The following is a 22,206-nucleotide window of genomic DNA, read 5'->3' on the forward strand; positions in this document are numbered from 1 at the left end:
ACTGTGAATCAATTCTGTAAAATTGGTATTCCCCTAGTAGAGCTTAAACAAAGTACATCCTCTCCGTGGACCTATTTTGGACCGTATCTCATAATCTCATATCGCCATTAATCTTACCTATAATTTTACACAACTGTTTCTTCAAATTATTTTGTCAAAATAGAACCACATTTCGAGCAATCTATATCATACCCTCGGGCTAAAATATATCCAAAAACTAATTAATGATTCCAGTAGGTCTCTGAGTACTTGAATACTAGTGTGTACTACAGAACTGTAAAGTCAATCGATTAATACATATTATTATTATTATGTTAAGGCGGTCTCTGAGCTTTACTTCTAATTATGATTTTGACATAGGTATCTTCAACATCTTTATTAATTCCATGATCTAATTGATTACAACCAATCTCTTCAGCATCGATATTGCTAGGATATAAATCATTCAACTCTCAACTGTCTCGGTTTTCAACTAGCCTGATTGAATCTTTCACAATTATTTTTAAATTGGAGATAACTTTTATCTTCAAAAATAATTGAAAATAACGTAAAACTCGTTCGACATCCTCTCCGTGGACCTATTTTGGACCGTATCTCATATCGCCATTAATCTTACCTATAATTTTACACAACTGTTTCTTCAAATTATTTTGTCAAAATAGAACCACATTTCGAGTAGAGAGCTTTACTTCTAATTATGATTTTGACATAGGTACTTGTATCTTCAACATCTTTATTAATTCCATGATCTAATTGATTGCAACCAATCTCTTCAGCATCGATATTGCTAGGATATAAATCATTCAACTGTCTCGGTTTTCAACTAGCCTAATTGAATCTTTCACAATTATTTTTAAATTGGAGATAACTTTTATCTTCAAAAATAATTGAAGATGTTTCTATCTCAACTAGGAAAAAAAAGAAAATAAATTAAAAGCGAGGGAACAATTTCATGTGTGATTATCTTCAAAAATAATTGAAAATAACGTAAAACTCGTTCGACTTACCTTTTCTAATTCTAAAAGATGAAATCGTAGGACTTGTATTGCTTGTACCATCTGAAACAAACAAGAACATAGAGGAATTACTACTGAGGATTCAACATGGGCAATTGATAATGCAATCCGAGTAAGTAAAAGCATTACAAGCAATGAGCCACAAAACTGGGCATTATTTAATAATTTTTGTAAAATCTCAAACAGATTTCTTGGCAAAGAGTAGAGTTGATTTTTCAAAAAAAGTATCTTAAAATGATAATAAATATGATGAAGGGAGTAAATAAATAAAATCTCAAACAGATTTCTTGGCAAAGAGTAGAGTTGATTTTTCAAAAAAAGTATCTTAAAATGATAATAAATATGAACATGAAGGGAGATTAAAACTCACTAAGTAGGTAGGTAATATGTTGGTGAAACTTTACCAAGAACTGACATTGGTATTAATTTTTGTAAAATCTCAAACAGATTTCTTGGCAAAGAGTAGAGTTGATTTTTCAAAAAAAGTATCTTAAAATAATAAATATGAACATGAAGGGAGATTAAAACTCACTAAGTAGGTAGGTAATATGTTGGTGAAACTTTACCAAGAACTGACATTGGTGGACAAGATCTTATCATTTCATAAATATGCTAAATTCAAAGACATTTACTTAATTCATAATTCCGGCACAATGTTGGAGATTATAAATTAAACAAATCTGAAATTAATTCCACGAAATTATGACAAAATGTCAAACGCTTCTGTGATATGAAAGCGAGAGAACAAATTTGTAACCTTTCCTTGGGTTCCAAGAGGTTTTCCGTTCTGGTGTAGGTATTAACCTTTTTATTTTAATTCATTAATATACAGGGTGACACGTGTTTTGATAAATCTTGAGGAAATTCTTGTTCAATAACAGTGAAAACGAAAGAAAAAACAATCCTGTATTGAAACCGAAGCAATTTGTAGATGTAAAAGGTAATAATGAGGGCAACAGATTTAATTCGATTGGAACGTTAAACTGTCGGCAGGTTTGGTGCATAACTATATTAGTAGGTGCTTTGCGTATGTCTATGACCTGGTGTCTGGACGAGGGTATGATATTATTGGTTTTTAATCATTTTATTATCATAAGCGGCGCGTTTCGTCAATTTTACGCACTGGGTGATAACTGGAACTCTATCGAATAGAGGATGTCATCTTGGGTACAAAAATACATACGTATAGGTTAGTAGAATCAAAGGCCAAGGAAAAGTGTTCAATGATATATTGGATTTCTAAAATGTAACAAAAGAACCAACAACTGTGCACCACCCACTTCCATCTTCCATGAACCTCGGCATATCCTGGGATGATTTGGACAACCAATATCTCACATTCCAAAAGTTTGAACCAAGTTCCGAAACCACCACACCAACGACCAACAACTGTGCAGCACCCACTTCCATCTTCGATGAACCTCAGCATATCCTGGGATGATTTGGACAACCAATATCTCACATTCCAAAAGTTTGAACCAAGTTCCGAAACCACCACACCAACATTGTAGAGGAATTTTAAGTAGCGTCTGCCAGCCCAGGCTGCTATTGAAATATTTTAAATATTATATGAACTTCTCGAAAAATTCAAACTTAATAACAGAGGATTACCCCGGAGGCCTCCTGGATCCATTATGTTTCATAATTGCTATCCCAGAATGCTTGATGCTTGTGTCTGACAACAGTGTTTAAAGTTATTAAATTATTTTCAATGTTTTCTCTCTCCACCAGTCGCCATTGAGAAATATTTAAATATGATAATGATGGTGGAAAAACGATTGAATGAATTGGCTTGGCCTATGTCTATGGTTCTCATTGATGTTTCTAATCAGAATCTTCAGGCGTCAGTATCCATGTTCAATATTATCTGTAGCAAGTGTAGCCACTAAGATCCTAACCGAAGTACTATAGCTCTATCAAACTTTGAATCTTGTTCAGCCCCCTGTTCTGCTTTTTGTATCCTCTTGCTTATTTACTCATTTCAATTGTCCATTTGTATCTACCTCGAAAAATTCAAACTTAATAACAGAGGATTACCCCGGAGGCTTCCTGGATCCATTATGTTTCATAATTGCTATCCCAGAATGCTTGATGCTTGTGTCTGACAACAGTGTTTAAAGTTATTAAATTATTTTCAATGTTTTCTCTCTCCACCAGTCGCCATTGAGAAATATTTCAATATGATAATGATGGTGGAAAAACGATTGAATGAATTGGCTTGGCCTATGTCTATGGTTCTCATTGATGTTTCTAATCAGAATCTTCAGGCGTCAGTATCCATGTTCAATATTATCTGTAGCAAGTGTAGCCACTAAGATCCTAACCGAAGTACTATAGCTCTATCAAACTTTGAATCTTGTTCAGCCCCCTGTTCTGCTTTTTGTATCCTCTTGCTTATTTACTCATTTCAATTGTCCATTTGTATCTACAAGTGTTCTGATTTTTCAGTAGAAGAAACTGTTATTGAGGATACCAATCTTCTGGCTAGGTGGACCCTTCTTAACTTTGGGATCTACAAGTGCTCTGATTTTTCAGTAGCAGAAACTGTTATTGAGGACACCAATCTTCTGGCTAGGTGGACCCTTCTTAACTTTGGGATATAGAAGAAATGTTGCTTGATTATGCCTTCTGTTCCAACTCGTTTATAAACTCATTCCAAAAGGGTTTGGTAAACCTCAACATATTCCCTGGCTAAGCCGTCTTCGGGGTGAGATCAAAACATTTCAACACATACTCAAGCCTCTCGTCAGTAGCAGAAACTGTTATTGAGGACACCAATCTTCTGGCTAGGTGGACCCTTCTTAACTTTGGGATATAGAAGGAATGTTGCTTGATTATGCCTTCTGTTCCAACTCGTTTATGCCACTTAGAAACCAACATCCAAAAGCTCTACTAAGAACCAGGCCTGTATTCGGTTGATCCTGTAGCTGAGAATACATTAGAATGAAGTTCTCTTCACTCGTTTATGCCACTTGGAGCCCAGACAAGCGAAACCAACATCCAAAAGCTCTACTAAGAACCAGGCCTGTATTCGGTTGATCCTGTAGCTGAGAATACATTAGAATGAAGTTCTCTTCTATACCCGTGTACTTTCGTTTGTTATTGGAAGAGATTTGGTGTGCATTAAAAACAAGTCCGTGTTTATGCTCTATTCTTCAAGAAACTCGTTTGGGCGCAGGACAATGGACCTGGCCTGGGGAATTGGGGAAGACAACTTTTGATTTGCTGTTTTTTTCATACTTGATTGCATTCAAATTATTCATTCAATAACTCGGCTGCTAATGTTGATGGATCAGGGGTGGAATACTGAAACCATGAAGTTTTATCAAAAGCGAACGTAGCTGGGTTCTGTCATATTTCTTGTAGTTGTTTCTTTGTAATTTTATGTGAAAACATAAGTGTAAGTATTTATTTAATTTTCTCATCCTGGATGATTTTCTGATGATATGCTTTATTGGAATACTTTGGAATTTTATATCCACAATCGTCAAATGAATGAAGGTTTCTATCCAAATGAAATAAGAAAGCCTTTAAAATTTAATAATGGTGTCATTAACTAACATAATAATATGTATACCTGATTCCCATTTATGATTTCATGATATGTGATGGGTTACTTCCTGAAAATGTTTATGAAAGTATTTCGAGTCCATCCCCAGTTCACTCACAAGAGCCAATGATTTTGTATGTGATCATTTTTTGGACCTTCTACAATATAGCTTGATTGCATTCAAATTATTCATTCAATAACTCGGCTGCTAATGTTGAAGGATCAGGGGTGGAATACTGAAACCATGATGTTCTGTAACTGCAAAAGCGAACGTAACTGGGTTCTGTTGTAGTTTTGTAAATTTATGTGGAAACATAGGACCTACATATTTTTATTCTCTATTACTACAGTATAGCGAGCTATACTAGTAATGAAAGTATTGCAATCGGTCCAAATTTTTTTTAATATATTTTGGAATTTTATATCCACAATCGCCAAATGCATGAAGGTTTCTATTTTGGAATAGCCGCCAAATAGAAGAAAGCCTTTAAATTTTAATAATGGTGTCATTAACTAACATAATAATATGTATACCTAAGTCCCATTTATGATTTCTTGATATGAGATGGGTTACTTCCTGAAAATGATTATGAAAGTATTTCGAGTCCATCCCCAGTTCACTCACAAGAGCCAATGATTTTGTATGTGATCATTTTTTGGACCTTCTACAATATATTATCTGGGAACTTTTTTATGATGTTTTTTTTTCTGTTTTGTTTGGTACATAGGTGCTTTTTTTTTAGTTTTATTTTTGTGTTGATTTTTTTCGTCAGATGATGTTGTCTGGGACAGAACTTAGAGTTTGTCTCTAAAACATCTAACCTCTGCCCACACGGATATGAAATATGCAAGCAAATCAATTATCTTATCTTGTTTTCTGTTTTGTTTGGTACATAGGTACTTTTTTTAGTTTTATTTTTGTGTTGATTTTTTTCGTCAGATGATGTTGTCTGGGACAGAACTTAGAGTTTGCCTCTAAAACATCTAACCTCTGCCCACACGGATATGAAATATGCAAGCAAATCAATTATCTTATCTTGTTTTTAAAAATTAGATTTGAAAACATCATTAACGTGTCCCCCTCTTGGGTTTGAGATTTTTTTCCTTTCTATTTGGTAATTTTAATTACCAGTTGCTCTACATTTCACAATTCCAACAAGATACTTAAAGTTGAATGTTGATCCAATGTTGTAGTTTTCGCAAAACATTCGTACCTTTACAAATCTAATCAAAATGTATTTACAAATCCAAGTAGAAAATATTTTCCAGAATCTATATTGATGTTGGCAACAGCTTCAAGAATCGCACTGGGTTTGGCAACTTTGGCAACACACACACACAGCACAAATCAATGCTATCACTAACAAAAGGTTTATTTCAAATGTTGGCAACTACAAGATCGGCCCCAGTCCTAGCACGTCTGTCCTTCCTAAATAATTCTTCAATAACTCATGTATCACACCATTCACTTTTGTTCAAAGTCCCTGAAAATATGAGAGATATAAGTTTGTGTTTTTTTGTTTTGTTTTTATATATCGCACAGCGTTATTATCTACAATGACTAGAGCTATTTCCCCATAGCTGACGTTAGAGGAGGCTAGGTACTATTACTATTCATAATGGCTTTGAATTCAGCATTGCAGTTCTCAAGGACATCACGGAAATTATCGTTTAGTCATATCTATTTGAACAAGTCATGATTTAGTTTTATTTGATTCAAATGAAGAATTTACTACAAAGTTACTACATGTCCAGTGACTGCTCCATACAAAAGACTGAATATAGAATAGGTAAGTAGTATGAAATGAACCTAATGAGCACACTATTGAAAGCAAAGTTAAAGGCATACTGCGAGATTAAACTAATGAGAACGCGCTGAAATGATTATCAACGAGGACAAACACTTCATTAACAATTACACACCTTGATTACTGAATTAAAAACCACGATTGCTACACTATAATAGTCGATCAACAAGACTTGGGTCCTATGGGCTATGAGGACTTTGCAAATAATGTTTCAGAAGATATCAAAAGTAGAACATAACAACTTTATCCTTCATCACCACTGCAATGTGTATCATACCCTCGGGCTAAAATATATCCAAAAACTAATTAATGATTCCAGTAAGTCTCTGAGTACTTGAATACTAGTGTGTACTACAGAACTGTAAAGTCAATCGATTAATACATAATATTATTATTATGTTAAGGCGGTCTCTACTTGATCCCTTGTGTGTCACGTCCATTTTAGTTTAGGACTATTGCACTACTACACCTGCCTCGGTGGTGTAGTGGTCAAGGCGCTCGCCTGGTAAACAGGAGGGCGTGGGTTCAATCCCAGCCGAGGTATGGAATTAACTTGGTAAATATTACTCACAAAATAAAGGAATAATATGGTTATAACATTTTCGATCATCTATCCTTCGAAGAACCTAGAAAATAATTAAATGATCCAAATGAAACTCCTGAAAACCAACAATTTGACCTCAGGACATTTCTCAAGATCTCAAGCCAAGGTTGGTCCTCGGAAAGGCTTACTCCTATCCTGTCTTTCTTCTCTTCAATTTCGGGACGATAAGACGTAAGCAGTTACAGTTCCCTCTGTGTCTAACACTGGCTCAATGTTGGTCCTCGGAAAGGCTTACTCCTATCATGTCTTTCTTCTCTTCAATTTCGGGACGATAAGCAGTTACAGTTCCCTCTGTCAAAACTAAACCAGGCAGAATCACAGAGCTAACGCACAACACACGGACCAGCATATGAAGAGATACAACCAGACTCAACATCATTAATCTTATCATTAAATTTAGTGAAGAAAACATATCGAGCTCTGGTTACAATAGTCACAGTCACCATATTGTCAAGATCCGAACAAGATACGCCCGGACTCTCCTCGCATGTAGGTCTGCCACCTATCTCCTTGTTTGTATCTTGGAGTTTTTCTTCAATAGAAAGATATCTGACTGATAAGAGAATATAATATTACCTGCCTTTGTGTGTTCGAGACAGGGTGGTCCAGAAAACAGTCAAACGTAGACACAGAACCGTTGTACTTGGAATTATTATGAACGGAACAGTTCCAATCACAAAATACACTGTCTGTTTATAAGGAAAGGAAATACAAGTTTTAGAAAAGATCTGTGGCAAACTATGAAACTAAATCGTTGTACTTGGAATTATTATGAACGGGACAGTTCCAATCACAAAATACACTGTCTGTTTATAAGGAAAGGAAATACAAGTTTTAGAAAAGATCTGTGGCAAACTATGAAACTAAAAAAAAAAAGAAAAACTGAATGAAAAGACAGCAGAAATTTCTACAATCTTACAAGTCGGGATAAAAGTTTGGCCCTGTGGTATTACCACCCGGTAAAGAAGAATTGTTCAAAACATACGGAGAATATTCTACGGAAACCTATAGCAGTCAGTAAATAACAACTGAATGAAAAGACAGCAGAAATTTCTATAATCCTACAAGTCGGGATAAAAGTTTGGTCCTGTGGTATTACCACCCGGTAAAGAAGAATTGTTCAAAACATACGGAGAATATTCTACGGTAATAGTATTCTGAGTATTAGTTGAAAAAATGTATTTTCAGATAAAAAGACCTAACTTCTGGACTTGAATTCGGGAGATGTCAGGTACCTCGGTGATCAATTGATGCTCACTTTGCTGGACCCAAATATTGCAGACTTCTTTGATAAGGAAAATTGTAAATATATGTTGACTTTATTGTGATAATAATATACATAAATACATATACGTAGAACACATACAAATACATAAATTTCTAACACATCTAAGAGATTAGTAGGCATTATGTTCATTTGTGGCTATATTGAAATGGAAATTTGTCTAATACAACCCTACAAGTCCTATAACCCTTAATATTACAAGATATTATTTTGTCCACCTGAGCTTTAGGGGGAAAAAAGGGCAAAATATTATAGATAGGTAAAATATTATAGATAGGTAAAGAACTAAGTAAGGTACTTACAAGTGAATCGACTTCGGGGTCTGCTAGGTAGTAGGGTTTTTCTTGTCGGATCTGAAATAAAACAAAAACATGTATGGGTTAAAAATGGAAAATTTCACAAAAACCTGGATATCCTACAATCAGTTGAATTTGGATTCAAGTTAACCCTAAGGGTGTTGAATGTTTGAGAAAAAAAAAAAGAGCTTGGAAGTTGAAAGCCAAAATTAGAGGAAATTGATATCGAGTTGGTAATGGGAAGTGGATAAGGGGGGAAGGAGGGGGGGGGCGATTGAAAACTTTTGTGGAAAGTTAAGCGGCGCTATAATTTTCTAATTCAGATTTCAGCCAACAATGAGTATTTAGAATAATATAGGGAACGAGGAAAAACACTAAAAAAAGTTTCAACAACAATTTTTTTGGACGAAAACCAACGGAAAGAGAAAAAGAGAAAGAGAGAGAGAAAGAGAGAGAGAGAGAAAGAGAGAGAGAGAGAAAGAGAGAAAACTAATCCCACAAAAAAAAAAAAAAAAAACTAAAAGCAATAACATTTTAATATAAAACAAACACAAAATGCGCTGCGCCCTGGCAATCCTCTACAGAAATTACTTTATGCAGGAAGTTTGTACCTTAGAGCAGTGCAACAAAGTCAAGAAATTATGATCAACGAGAAGTGCATAATGCATTCAGCATTAAGAATATTAAGATGCACTCCAGTTAAAATGAAGAAAATTGTAGCAGTCGACGTTTGAGTGCAATTAGGATTTAGAATTACGAGGGTTTTACTTGTACGTCCAAACTAAAACCTTGGAAGTAGATTGTGATGTTCCAGATGTGGTTGGGGTACAAAATAAATATTGCGGAGGGAGGTGTTACTAAGTATCAAGTCAAATAAAGAAACACTATTTCTGTTTTATTCATTCTTAACTTCTAGAACTTTCATAAAATGGCCTCCACAAAAAGGTTCCATCAGTCACCAAACACCAATCTACCCAAACACCTTTGACCGTACCTATCTTTTAACTTTAACATCTACTCTAAGCATGTGAGTCCTGCCATCGACATTCGAATAAAATTTAAAGAAACAAGTGAAAGACTACGAATTCCAAGTAGAAGTCAAAAAGGATGAGACAAAAGAGGCAAGCAATGGGGGTGGTAAAGTTTTAAAACAAAGGAGAGAGTGACCAAATGGACAAACGCATTCAAATGAAGATGAACAAAAACCAAACTGTATCCTTTATGAAAACCTGTACACACATGGAGCTATTGGTTATTGGATATATCCATTGTATTGGAATGATACCAAGTGACAAATTTCCAAGGCCGAGTAAGAACACAAAAAGTCAGGAACAAAAGTCTCTTGTTTCAAAAGCTAAAAGTCAATAGAATTAAACCAGATTGAGGATCCATTGTTAGCACACGACCTCCCTACAGTAAAGGGTAATTGGAAACAAGACAAAGCTAAAAGTCAATAGAATTAAACCAGATTGAGGATCCATTGTTAGCACACGACCTCCCTACAGTAAAGGGTAACTGGAAACAAGACTCATAACAAGCTGGGCCCGTCCCTCCGGGAATTTTTTAATTTTAGCCCGTAGTTTGTTCGATCGTGGTTAAAGAAACTCAGTACCTACATATGTACCTACCTAATTTGTTTAATATTCAGTTTATTATTATTGTTATTGATTTTACTTTCATGTAATGATTTAAAATCAAGACTAGAGCCCGTAGTTTATTCGATCGTGGTTAAAGAAACTCAGTACCTATGTACCTACCTAATTTGTTTAATATTCAGTTTATTGTTATTGATTTAATGATTTTACTTTCATGTAATGATTTAAAATCAAAATTCAAGACTAGAGACCGTTCTCCCTTTATTCCCTTTCATGTTTCCTAATAACTACCAATATAATGTTTAAGTCACCCATCCATTTATTGGCCTTGCTCGGCGGACTAGAGCCCGTTCTCCCTTTATTCTCTTTCATGTTTCCTAATAACTACCAATATAATGTTTAAGTCACCCATCCATTTATTGGCCTTGCTCGGCGTAGCTTAACATAGGTGACGCTAATACCGGTCTTAAATTATCGGACGGACTAAAAAGTGAAAAGAAAATGCTTGAATTCAAGTTAATAGGAGTTATGTCTTTGTTTTTCTGGAAGGCTAAACAAAAGCTGCATGATCTTCACATGACTAAAGAGTTAAGAGGGAAAATTTTAAACAGAGTTGAGGATGGATTAAAGCTGATTAAGGTGCGCATCTACAGACAACGAATCAAAATTTCATGAACTATACTATCAACTTGATAGTATCAAGTCCAAGAAACATGACTAAGACTGACCTTGAAATAAACATAATTATCTTCCTCCTACATCATGTACGTTTGTGTTTAAGGATCAAAACTTTTAGCAAATTAAAACAAATACCTAATGAAGTCAGTGGAGCGATAGAAGAAACCTTGGACTATGCAAATTCAAGTGGAAACAATACAGGAAACAATTTGTCTCGACATGAAGACGCTAATATCAGCCACATCCTTGCTATTACCAAAAATAAAGGTGTAAGCGAGCATAAAACCAAAATATTTGCATAGGATAAAACAATCGAAATAAAAATTCACGAATAACTGCAAGGAAATGTTAAGATAACACTGCAAGTTCAAAATTCCAGTAAAACCGGACCAGAATAAATGCACCAGCAGTAAATACTAACACAAATAAATTAATTACAAATTCGAATAAAATTAATTTGGGTAACTTCCAAGGCTGCAGAAGAAATTCGAAATGAAAATTCACGAATAACTGCAAGGAAATGTTAAGATAACACTGCAAGTTCAAAATTCCAGTAAAACCGGACCAGAAGAAATGCACCAGCAGTAAATACTAACACAAATAAATTAATTACAAATTCGAATAAAATTAATTTGGGTAACTTCCAAGGCTGCAGAAGAGCTAATATCAGCCACATCCTTGCTATTACCAAAAATAAAGGTGTAAGCAAGCATAAAACCAAAATATTTGCATAGGATAAAACAAAATTCGAAATAAAAATTCACGAATAACTGCAACGAAATGTTAAGATAACACTGCGAGTTCAAAATTCCAGTAAAACCGGACCAGAATAAATGCACCAGCAGTAAATACTAACACAACTAAATTAATTACAAATTCGAATAAAATTAATTTGGGTAACTTCCAAGGCTGCAGAAGAATTTCAAACTTTACCACACACAAACGTAACGAATACAATAAAAATTAATAAGACTAAACCCATCAGATATGAGAAAACCACAAACTGCATACTGCATGTACTCGTAAAGAATTTTCCATCGGAAAAAATACCAACAAAATATCTAATAAAAGTCATTGCTACACGGCGAACAAAAAAATCTATTAAAATGTGAGTAGGAAATTTGAACGAGTAACACAAATATGCATTTCCGGCCCCATGCGATGTGTAATATTGATAAATCTATTAAAATGTGAGTAGGAAATTTGAACGAGTAACACAAATATGCATTTCCGGCCCCATGCGATGTGTAATATTGATAAATTTCATACGTAAGGTAATAACCATTAGCCACATACAAGATGATTTTGATAGGACTGACATTATGGAGGTTTTATGAGATGCAATAAAAAACACGAGACACTTTATACACAAAATGATATGTACGTACAACGACTCTATATTTTACGAGGCAGATTATCTACATGAAGTTTTGAACAAGTTGTGAGTTCAACGAATGAACATCTCGCTAAAGTCGGTACCAAACGTACATAGTTGGAATAGTACGTTGAAAACAAGAGATGATAATGATAGACAAACCGAATTTGACAAGATTCTGAGAGTAAATGATTTCTGATGGAAATAATCCTTCCATTTCACTTTCCAGCAAACGTACATAGTTGGAATAGTACGTTGAAAACAAGAGATGGTAATGATAGACAAACCGAATTTGACAAGATTCTGAGAGTAAATGATTTCTGATGGAAATAATCCTTCCATTTCACTTTCAAGTTTCAAGGGATCTGCTGGAAACAGGACCAAGATATTCAACTCTCAACAATGACTTTGGAGCAGACTTAAGTTCTCCAGTCACTGGTGTAAAGAACGTTAACGAAGGTCTCTGCGTACACAGTTTAGGAATAATGATAAGGTTTACAAAAATATAATGATAGGTTATCTCATTTTATTTTTCTCAAACGGGGTTTAAAGTTACCAATTTGATTTATCTCAAGAGATATGCGAAATGAGTTATCTAATGACTTGTAGGTATATCGTTTCAGAAGGTACTGGTACAGATTGGCCGGTAATGAGTAGCATAGGTAATGTTCCAACACAGTAATAGTTAAAGCTCATCATCAGAAGTCTTGGCTGTGAAGCCCCTTGACCTTTGACAAACTAATATCGCCAACTGCACTAATTTGTTTCATATAGGTGACAGAAAATACATCTGCCCTTACTCTTGTTCATACATAATGTCAGAAAACAGAGTTTAAGAAAATTCTAATCACAATCAAAGGAAGGGAAAAAGAGCATGATTTTCAATTTTCCACAACCGTACACAACTATAAGTAAACACTTTCTTGAATCATCAACAATATCTGCACTGGAAAAATGGTAGAAAGCTCCTCACAATATCTGCACAGACGACATGCCGAGGTTCAACCTAGTAGCTCCGGGAAGCCGAGTGTAGGTCTCTTGTTCATACATAATGTCAGAAAACAGAGTTTAAATAAAAAAATTCTAATCACAATCAAAGGAAGGGAAAAAGACCACGATTTTCATCTTTCCACAACCGTACACAACTAGAAGTACACACTTTCTTGAATCATCAACAATCACTGCACTGGAAAAATGGTAGAAAGCTCCTCACAATATCTGCACAGACGACATGCCGAGGTTCAACCTAGTAGCTCCGGGAAGCCGAGTAGTTATAATTGGTGGGTTGAACCCATGGCACGAGTAATAGACATTATCTTCCTCATCTTGATCACTCATCAATCATACATCAATCTCCGGTACCTCTCGGTACGGTGTATTAAGGATTTATTAGACCCGAATATTTTCCTCAAGAGGTTTGTGCTCAGGATTTTGTTCTTGACGAATTTAATTAAGTTTTTACCAGCGGTTCGGATACTTCTGGCTCCGTTCTGTTCGAGATACTGGACACATGTCTCGGATAGGATTTTCGATCGAAGGCTACAGTTGACGGCGAAAAGAGTTATCTAATGACTTGTAGGTATATCGTTTCAGAAGGTACTGGTACAGATTGGCCGGTAACGAGTAGCATAGGTAATGTTCCAACACAGTAATAGTTAAAGCTCATCATCAGAAGTCTTGGCTATGAAGCCCCTTGACCTTTGACAAACTAAGATCGCCAACTGCACTAATTTGTTTCATGTAGGTCTCTTGATCATACATAATGTCAGAAAACAGAGTTTAAGAAAATTCTAATCACAATCAAAGGAAGGGAAAAAGACCACGATTTTCAACTTTCCACAACCGTACACAACTATAAGCACACACTTTCTTGAATCATCAACAATCACTGCACTGGAAAAGTGGTAGAAAGCTCCTCACAATATCTGCACAGACGACATGCCGAGGTTCAACCTAGTAGCTCCGGGAAGCCGAGTAGTTATAATTGGTGGGTTGAACCCATGGCACGAGTAATAGACATTATCTTCCTCATCTTGATCACTCATCAATCATACATCAATCTCCGGTACCTCTCGGTACGGTATATTAAGGATTTATTAGACCCGAATATTTACTAGGGGATGATAGATGTTACTTTCATGTGAAGGGGGGCCACCGAGCACTGCAGCAGCCATCACATGCACATTTCTATTTTCATTTGATGGCATACATTTTATTTATTTTTGTTTTTTCCCTGAGCTGAGCTCTAGCTATTGGGTGATGGGAAGTTGACAGCAATAAATATCATGTTGGTGCTATACTTAGCGCTGTCAAAACACTTCGCTCGCCTGTTTTTATTGAAACCTAGTGGAGTCCATGGACATTGGACATATAGGTGAGAGACTAGGTGGACTGGAAATGTTTGATCGACAAAATGAGGTGATAAAACCTTTTGTATTCCCGTGATCTCATCGTGAAAATCTACTGAAGAAGGTACAGGGCCGGAATGCCTGTTTCTTGGAGCCCAGAGCGAAGATAACAATGTACGTGCAAAATCTTGTGCAAAATTTTTCGTTTTCTGTAGGCTTTGTTCTCTCTTTTCCCAGCATGTTCTCATAGCTGTTTTACACAGCTGTAATTGCCATTTTTAGTGTATTTATCGTACGTTTGGGAAAGCTTGGAATGGCTTCCTTATGCTATTTGTACACTTGAGGTTCTCACACTCTCGCACTGTGCTGGTCCTAATCGCAACAAAATCTTTATTCTTAAATAAGTAAATAAGACCTTGGGAAAAAAAATTGTGTCTAAATACGCAATGAAAATGTGGGAAATTGGGAATTTAGTAATTTACCAAGATTTTCTCTTTATTTTCATGCGTGAAATACAACACAAAAATGCTCTGCAATTGGCCAACCACACCACTGGGAAATAACCTTACATTCAAAAACCCTACCCATCACAATTTAAATCACTGGATCATACTCAAGTCCGAACATAAGGAGATCAGACGGGGACTTCAATCCAGCCAAAGTGTCAAAAGCTCTTTCTAGATCGATGACTCAATGTGGATTGAAGCAGCCTTCAAAGATCAAAGGAAATTGGAATTCTAGCATAGGCGAGGTAATTAAGACATGGGGAAGAGGTCTATGCACCTGTAATTTAATAAAACTCCGTTGAATTTGTACTCATTTTTCGATTGCAAATATTTCAACGGGTTACTTTCTGGTGTTCTCGTGTTGACCCAGCACCTAAATGGGAAGTATTGTGTCTCTTCTCGCCCATCTGATGAGAGGCATACTACGGGATGGGCATGCTACGACACAGACCACAAGCGTCCAATGTAGCAGTTGTTTCATCGCTACGAAAAAAAAACGGGGGGGAAACACTCATCTTTAAAAAAAAAAAAAAAAAAAAAAAAAATTAGACATGGGGAAGAGGTCCATTCACCTGTAATTTAATAAATAAATAAAAAAATGCCCCCATTACACCCGTAACATCAGCCCTGACAAAGACCCGTTTTCCATTGACAAAAAGAGAACAGGAATACTAAAGTGGTGCTCCGACGTTCTATCTTCCCCCCTTCTACGTATACCTATCTCGTAACAAAGGCCCATTGTAAAGGTCTTATGTGTAATAGGTTGAAGATAATCCTATCTTTAGAACCAACATTTGTAGATGTATATTTTCGAGGTTTGAGTCACACTAGACATAGAAGACATATGATAGAGATCCAACAATGATGTCCCGCGTCTCTCTAATCCAGTGGACATGAGGATTGTGACACTGTTGACACATTTGGGACTGTGGACGCAATCAATGAGCTAATTCCAACCTAATCTGATCTAAACGAATTACATAAAGCGGTGTTAACTCTATAAGCATATTCCCGAAACGATCAGACCCAGACTCAAGTTCTCCAGTCACTGGTGTAAAGAACGTTAACGAAGGTCTCTGCGTACACAGTTTAAGAATAATGATAAGGTTTACAAAAATATAATGATAGGTTATCTCATTTTATTTTTCTCAAACGGGGTTTAAAGTTACCAATTTGATTTATTACCCCCACGCTAATCACAACAATAAAACACAACATTTCAAACTGTTGTAAAAACCTTTCGCCCGGTTTTATGACTTTTTAATTACTTTAATAATAATCGTTGAATTAAAAGAAAAAATAAAAACCTATCAGAGACAATAAAACAGACTGAGGCAATAGTTGCAGTCGTGCTGTTAACTACTTTTTATTACAAATTAAAGCCAACCACTGTGGTTGTGGATGCTTTATTTCGGTAATTTCAGCCAGTGTATCGGATCAAGTTATTAGGATTAGGAAACATCAGATTAATATTTATTGGACAGATTATTGTCCATTTCCTTTACTACACCTGGATGTGAGCATGAGCATAATAATCGTTGAATTAAAAGAAAAAAATAAAAACAACCTATCAGAGACAATAAAACAGACTGAGGCAATAGTTGCAGACGTGCTGTAACTACTTTTTATTACAAATTAAAACTATTCACTGTGGTTGTGAATGCTTTATTTCGGTAATTTCAGCCAGTGTATCGGATAAAGTTATTAGGATTAGGAAACATCAGATTAATATTTATTGGACAGATTATTGTCCATTTCCTTTACTACACCTGGATGTGAGCATGTTCAATGGAAATTTTAAATTTCAACAACTAAAAAACTGTAGCTTTAGCCCAAGTGTTGTTGAGTGTTATATCATGTACAACCCAGAAATGCTATACCAATTTGTCTTAAAAGAAAAGGAGACAGTTCATTTGCGTTGGTTACAGACGTTCTATTCTATTCAGTTCAAAATGAACTTACAAGGGGAAAAAAAGTCAAGCAAGACAATTGAAATTGAAAGTTTCTGACAAACGTACCGAAATACACATCATGATAACAAACTGTGGATAATTTGATCAAATGGTACAAAGCTCCTGCGACAAACGACCATCCCGTGTGTCGGCCATGTGTACGTTTCTGCACAAAGCAAGGACTGTGATATCTCCGCGAGCACACAAAAGACCTTCTTCTCTGTGTTCGTCGTTCTAGCTCATTTGATTTGGAGATTTGTTGTCTTTCTTCTTCTTTTTTACTTTCTTCTACTTCTTTTTCCTCCTCTTGTTCTTCTTCTTCTTTTTTCTTCTGGTTCATTTAAGAAAAGGATTTGAGTTTTTCCATGGTTAACAGGTCAAGAACTAGGAGATAACACCCAACGCCCGTTGAAATAGACATAATGGAGGCAACTCTACAGTTTATATCATGTACAATCCAGAAATGCTATACAAATTTGTCTTAAAAGAAAAGGAGACAGTTTATTTGCGTTGGTTACAGACGTTCTATTCTATTCAGTTGAAAATGAACTTACAAGGGGAAAAAAAGTCAAGCAAGACAATTGAAATTGAAAGTTTCTGACAGACGTACCGAAATACACATCATGATAACAAACTGTGGATAATTTGATCAAATGGTACAAAGCTCCTGTCCTGCGACAAACGACCATCCCGTGTGTCGGCCATGTGTACGTTTCTGCACAAAGCAAGGACTGTGATATCTCCGCGAGCACACAAAAAAAACAACAATAACAGTGAAAACGAAAGAAAAAACAATCCTGTATTGAAACCGAAGCAATTTGTAGATGTAAAAGGTAATAATGAGGGCAACAAGTTATGATATGATGACAAGAATGTCATATAATTATTTCATAAAACATTTCTACACATTTCTTCAACAATAACAAGAAAAACATCACTAGCATCATCAACAGCATGGAACTGGCTACGGATGTGTTTGTTATGATAGCATCAGTAGTAACGTAAGAGCGATTGAGAATATTGAAAACCACTTGTGCAAAGCTTCATTAGATCATTAGAAATTAAAATAGAAAAAGTCTAAAGGTGGATTTCCACCAACGCGACCTCTGTCGTGCGACAAAATCGCGCGACAATGTCGCGCGACGTCACCTGCACAAGTAGGGTTGCTTTCAACCTTGCTGCTAGGAATCTAAAACCAACGGAGTGATGATTGCAAAATACTTGCAAATCAGAAATAACCTAGTCTACTGATTAAAATTCTTATGATTTTCCGTAGATCAGTTAATAGGCTATGTAAAGCACAAAGTGTTATACAACCCCGATCAGCCTTGAAGTGCCGCATCATCCAGCCGTCTATGTACAATGCTCCATCAATCAAGTGCCAATGGAGGGTTGCTTTCAACCTTGCTGCTAGGAATCTAAAACCAACGGAGTGATGATTGCAAAATATTTGCAAATCAGAAATAACCTAGTCTACTGATTAAAATTCTTATGATTTTCCCTAGATCAGTTAATAGGCTATGTAAAGTACAAAGTGTTATACAACCCCGATCAGCCTTGAAGTGCCGCATCATCCAGCCGTCTATGTACAATGCTCCATCAATCAAGTGCCAATGGTGGGTTGCTTTCAACCTTGCTGCTAGGAATCTAAAACCAACGGAGTGATGATTGCAAAATACTTGCAAATCAGAAATAACCTACTGATTAAAATTCTTATGATTTTCCCTAGATCAGTTAATAGGCTATGTAAAGCACAAAGTGTTATACAACCCCAATCAGCCTTGAAGTGCCGCAGCATCCAGCCGTCTATGTACAATGCTCCATCAATCAAGTGTTTCTGGAAGCGATCTCTAAACCACTGCTGTGTAACGTGTAAGGCACATCATTATGACAGCTTACATGCAAGGTATGTAAGAGTAATAAAAACACTAGAAATATCAGTGGCACAAGAGTCATGTCACTAATAATATTATTGTAACCCATGTAAGGCCTGTACAAGTCCATGTAGAATCCAATAAACTAACACTGATTATACGAATACACGGCGAATGAGACTTCTCCACATAGCACATGAAACAACATAAACAAATAAACAACACATGGAAAAATTCATATGCAAATAACACAACAATATCCAAAACGCTCCCCCTCAACAGAGAACACTCCATTTCATACTAAACTTATTCATAGAATATAATATAAATAATAAACAAAATCTCAAAATCTGGAACCATTACACGCAATTTGACAAAAAATAAAAATAATATCGACAAATATTTTCTCAATAAATATCCACATAAAAGAAGCAGGAGAGGAGAATCCAAAAATTGTATGCCTACCCAAGAAAGAAGATAAAATTGAAAAGAAAGAAGGCAATATAATATGCGAGCCTTACCTTTTATTATATGAAAAATATGAAGATAATATTGTTGCAGATAACATATAGGGTGATTCAATGAAACGTTTAAAAACACATAAACAACGGTTTACGCAATCTTCTGATTACTTACTTATCAGATAGGTGTAAAAAGATGGGCCTAATATCAATGAAAATGTTCAACTAGTTCAAATTTTTACTTTTTTTCAAGAGAAATTTGGTCGGTTGTATTAGTCACTGGACCAACCCAATAACTGAAGGATTAAAGTCGTTTTTTCAAAAACATTATTAAGCTACAAAGAACTTGCTAAAGAAACCTTCACAAATTCATGGTTTCGCAAAAATCGAACCCGTGTACCCCCAGTTGAAAGGTGGGAGACACCCAATATTAAATTATGTGACGGTATTTTTAAAGGGTGGTAAAAACATTTTTGTCTTCCTTTTTTTACAGATAGGTAGAAGAAGAAAAAAGTGTACATTATAATAAAAATGGGGAGAGAGATGCATTTTAAGGTTATTGAAAATTACCCTCCTGACAATCTTCTTCAAATATAATTTATTAGTATGTATTCATGAGTCTTATGTATCAAAGCTGTATTAGTCAGTTCATTTGAGGATTAATTTTCACCTCGGGATCCAAACCCACGCTCAGTATGTATTCATGAGTCTTGTGTATCAAAACGGTATTAGTCAGTTCATTTGAGGATTAATTTTCACCTCGGGATCCAAACCCACGCTCTCCTGTTTAGCAGACGAGCACTCTGACCACTCTGTCAGAGACAAAATAAATAATTGAAATAGGACAAATTGGGGATACATTAGTGAACATTTGCCAAACCACCTATCGATACGCCAATTTTTCGCAAAATTCGCGGTTTGGTGAGAATATTTTATTAAATTAAATTAATTTACAAAACAGGGATACGTGTGGATTTCAATTTAATTTCGACAGAACAGACATTTTTCCTCTCCCATAAATGTGTCAATGATATGTTCGGGAATGGTTGGAAATATTTCAGTACAGGTACATTAGTGAACATTTGCCAAACCACCTATCGATACGCCAATTTTTCGCAAAATTCGCGGTTTGGTGGGAATATTTTATTAAATTAAATTAATTTAACAGAGATACGTGTGGAATCCAATTTAATTTCGACAGAACAGACATTTTTCCTCTCCCATAAATGTGTCAATGATATGTTCGGGAATGGTTGGAAATATTTCAGTACATTTTTTGTACATTGATATTTCAATGTTCAATCTACCCCCTGCCAAGCGGTGTGGTCTCGTGGTGTGACATGGAACATGATAGCTGAATGCCAAAAAAATAGTTTTTTCTTTGCAGAAAAAACACGTGTATTTCCATGATTATTACTTGTTTTTGAATTGGATTATTTGTGGCTGCAATTTTAATTTATACAGGGTGGAGACTTCAAGAAGAAAGATGCAGACTTGCATAGTAAGCAGGGCTAAAAACTGATTTAAAGAAACCCTTAGGAAAGACTAGGAATAAGTCAAGATACTCTGAACTTATCTACTACCTATCCATATTGCATCTATGGGTACCTTTTCAAATACATGTTTAGGTAATTTTTAAGCATCTAGATTTTAACATCTTAGAACACATGAGCCAAACTATGATACTTTCCGAACTGTCAAAGCCTTTAGTACGGGTAAAATCCACCCCAAGTTTAGACCTTATCCTAGTAAATACTGACAAACTAGAGTGTATGAGTAAATTGTATTTTATTGAGTTTTTTCCAATGTTCTATTCCATTCCGTGTTGTAACTGTCAATACCAGCATACATAATTTATTTCCACATTACTGAACCATTAGTAGCATCGACCCCGTATAATGAAAGCGGCACAACCCCCTCTCTCACTCTCCTTCTTGTTCCATCAACGTTTCAATGTATTTTTTTGTTATTAAAAAAAGGTGTAAAAAGCATGGCAGATTATAGTGATCCCAGTGTGGCTCGTGTACAGAAGATATGAGAGCTTTGAAACATGAAGACATTGTGAAAACATCAAATGGACAAACTATGCCATATGCAGGCAAATGCGGGAAGCATTGAACCTATTGTAAACAACGTTAAATGAGTTTTCAACTGAACCTATCGCAATATAAGAACAGAAGGAAAGATCCTGTAGATTTGTAGAAGTAAATTGAACAAAGTCTAGGAATTATAGAAACTAGAAACATTCAAGATCGCCCTGATAAGAGATTTAGCAACTGAAGATTCGTATAAGCTTAACCCGACTTTTATGGCTGTTTCCCTTTACACTTAAGCTTCAGAGTGGGCTTTTTGTGTACAAGGAGAATTGCTCACAGTGAAACTATTACGTTTATTAGTAACAAATGGATCACCAGAAGAAGAACAGAAGGAAAGATCCTGTAGAAGTAAATTGAACAAAGTCTAGGAATTATAGAAACTAGAAACATTCAAGATCGCCCTGATAAAATATTTAGAGATTTAGCAACTGAAGATTCGTATAAGCTTAACCCGACTTTTATGGCTGTTTCCCTTTACACCTAAGCTTCAGAGTGGGCTTTTTGTGTACGAGGAGAATTGCTCACAGTGAAACTATTACGTTTATTAGTAACAAATGGATCACCAGAAGAAACCAACAATTGCAACAAATTGAATCTGTTGTCATGCGAAGTGATACGCTGTGAATAAAGTGATAATCGTAACTAATAGCTTCAGAACAGATGGTGTGTACCAAGGTCTATGTTGGCACACTTTAATAAATGCAAAGAAATAACAGCTCGTCCAAAGAACAGTTTGTCCAAGAAAGTACAGTTTATGTCCAT

General features: G+C 35.6%; 1 protein-coding gene across 1 annotated transcript in view; it reads right to left on the reverse strand.

Moving 5' to 3' along the window:
- LOC103516609 (homeobox protein homothorax-like) overlaps positions 1–22,206 on the reverse strand; it is a 62,496-nt gene that overhangs the window by 18,957 nt on the left and 21,333 nt on the right. The window contains exons 3-4 of the mRNA XM_008481583.3: positions 8,566–8,616; positions 1,008–1,058 (exon numbers count right to left, since the gene is read on the reverse strand). Coding sequence (XP_008479805.3) covers positions 1,008–1,058; positions 8,566–8,616 — 102 coding nt within the window. The remainder of the gene's footprint in view (positions 1–1,007; positions 1,059–8,565; positions 8,617–22,206) is intronic.

The sequence above is a fragment of the Diaphorina citri genome, unplaced genomic scaffold, assembly GCF_000475195.1.
Source record: "Diaphorina citri unplaced genomic scaffold, Diaci psyllid genome assembly version 1.1 scaffold1614, whole genome shotgun sequence".
Taxonomy (NCBI): Eukaryota; Metazoa; Arthropoda; class Insecta; order Hemiptera; family Psyllidae; genus Diaphorina; species Diaphorina citri.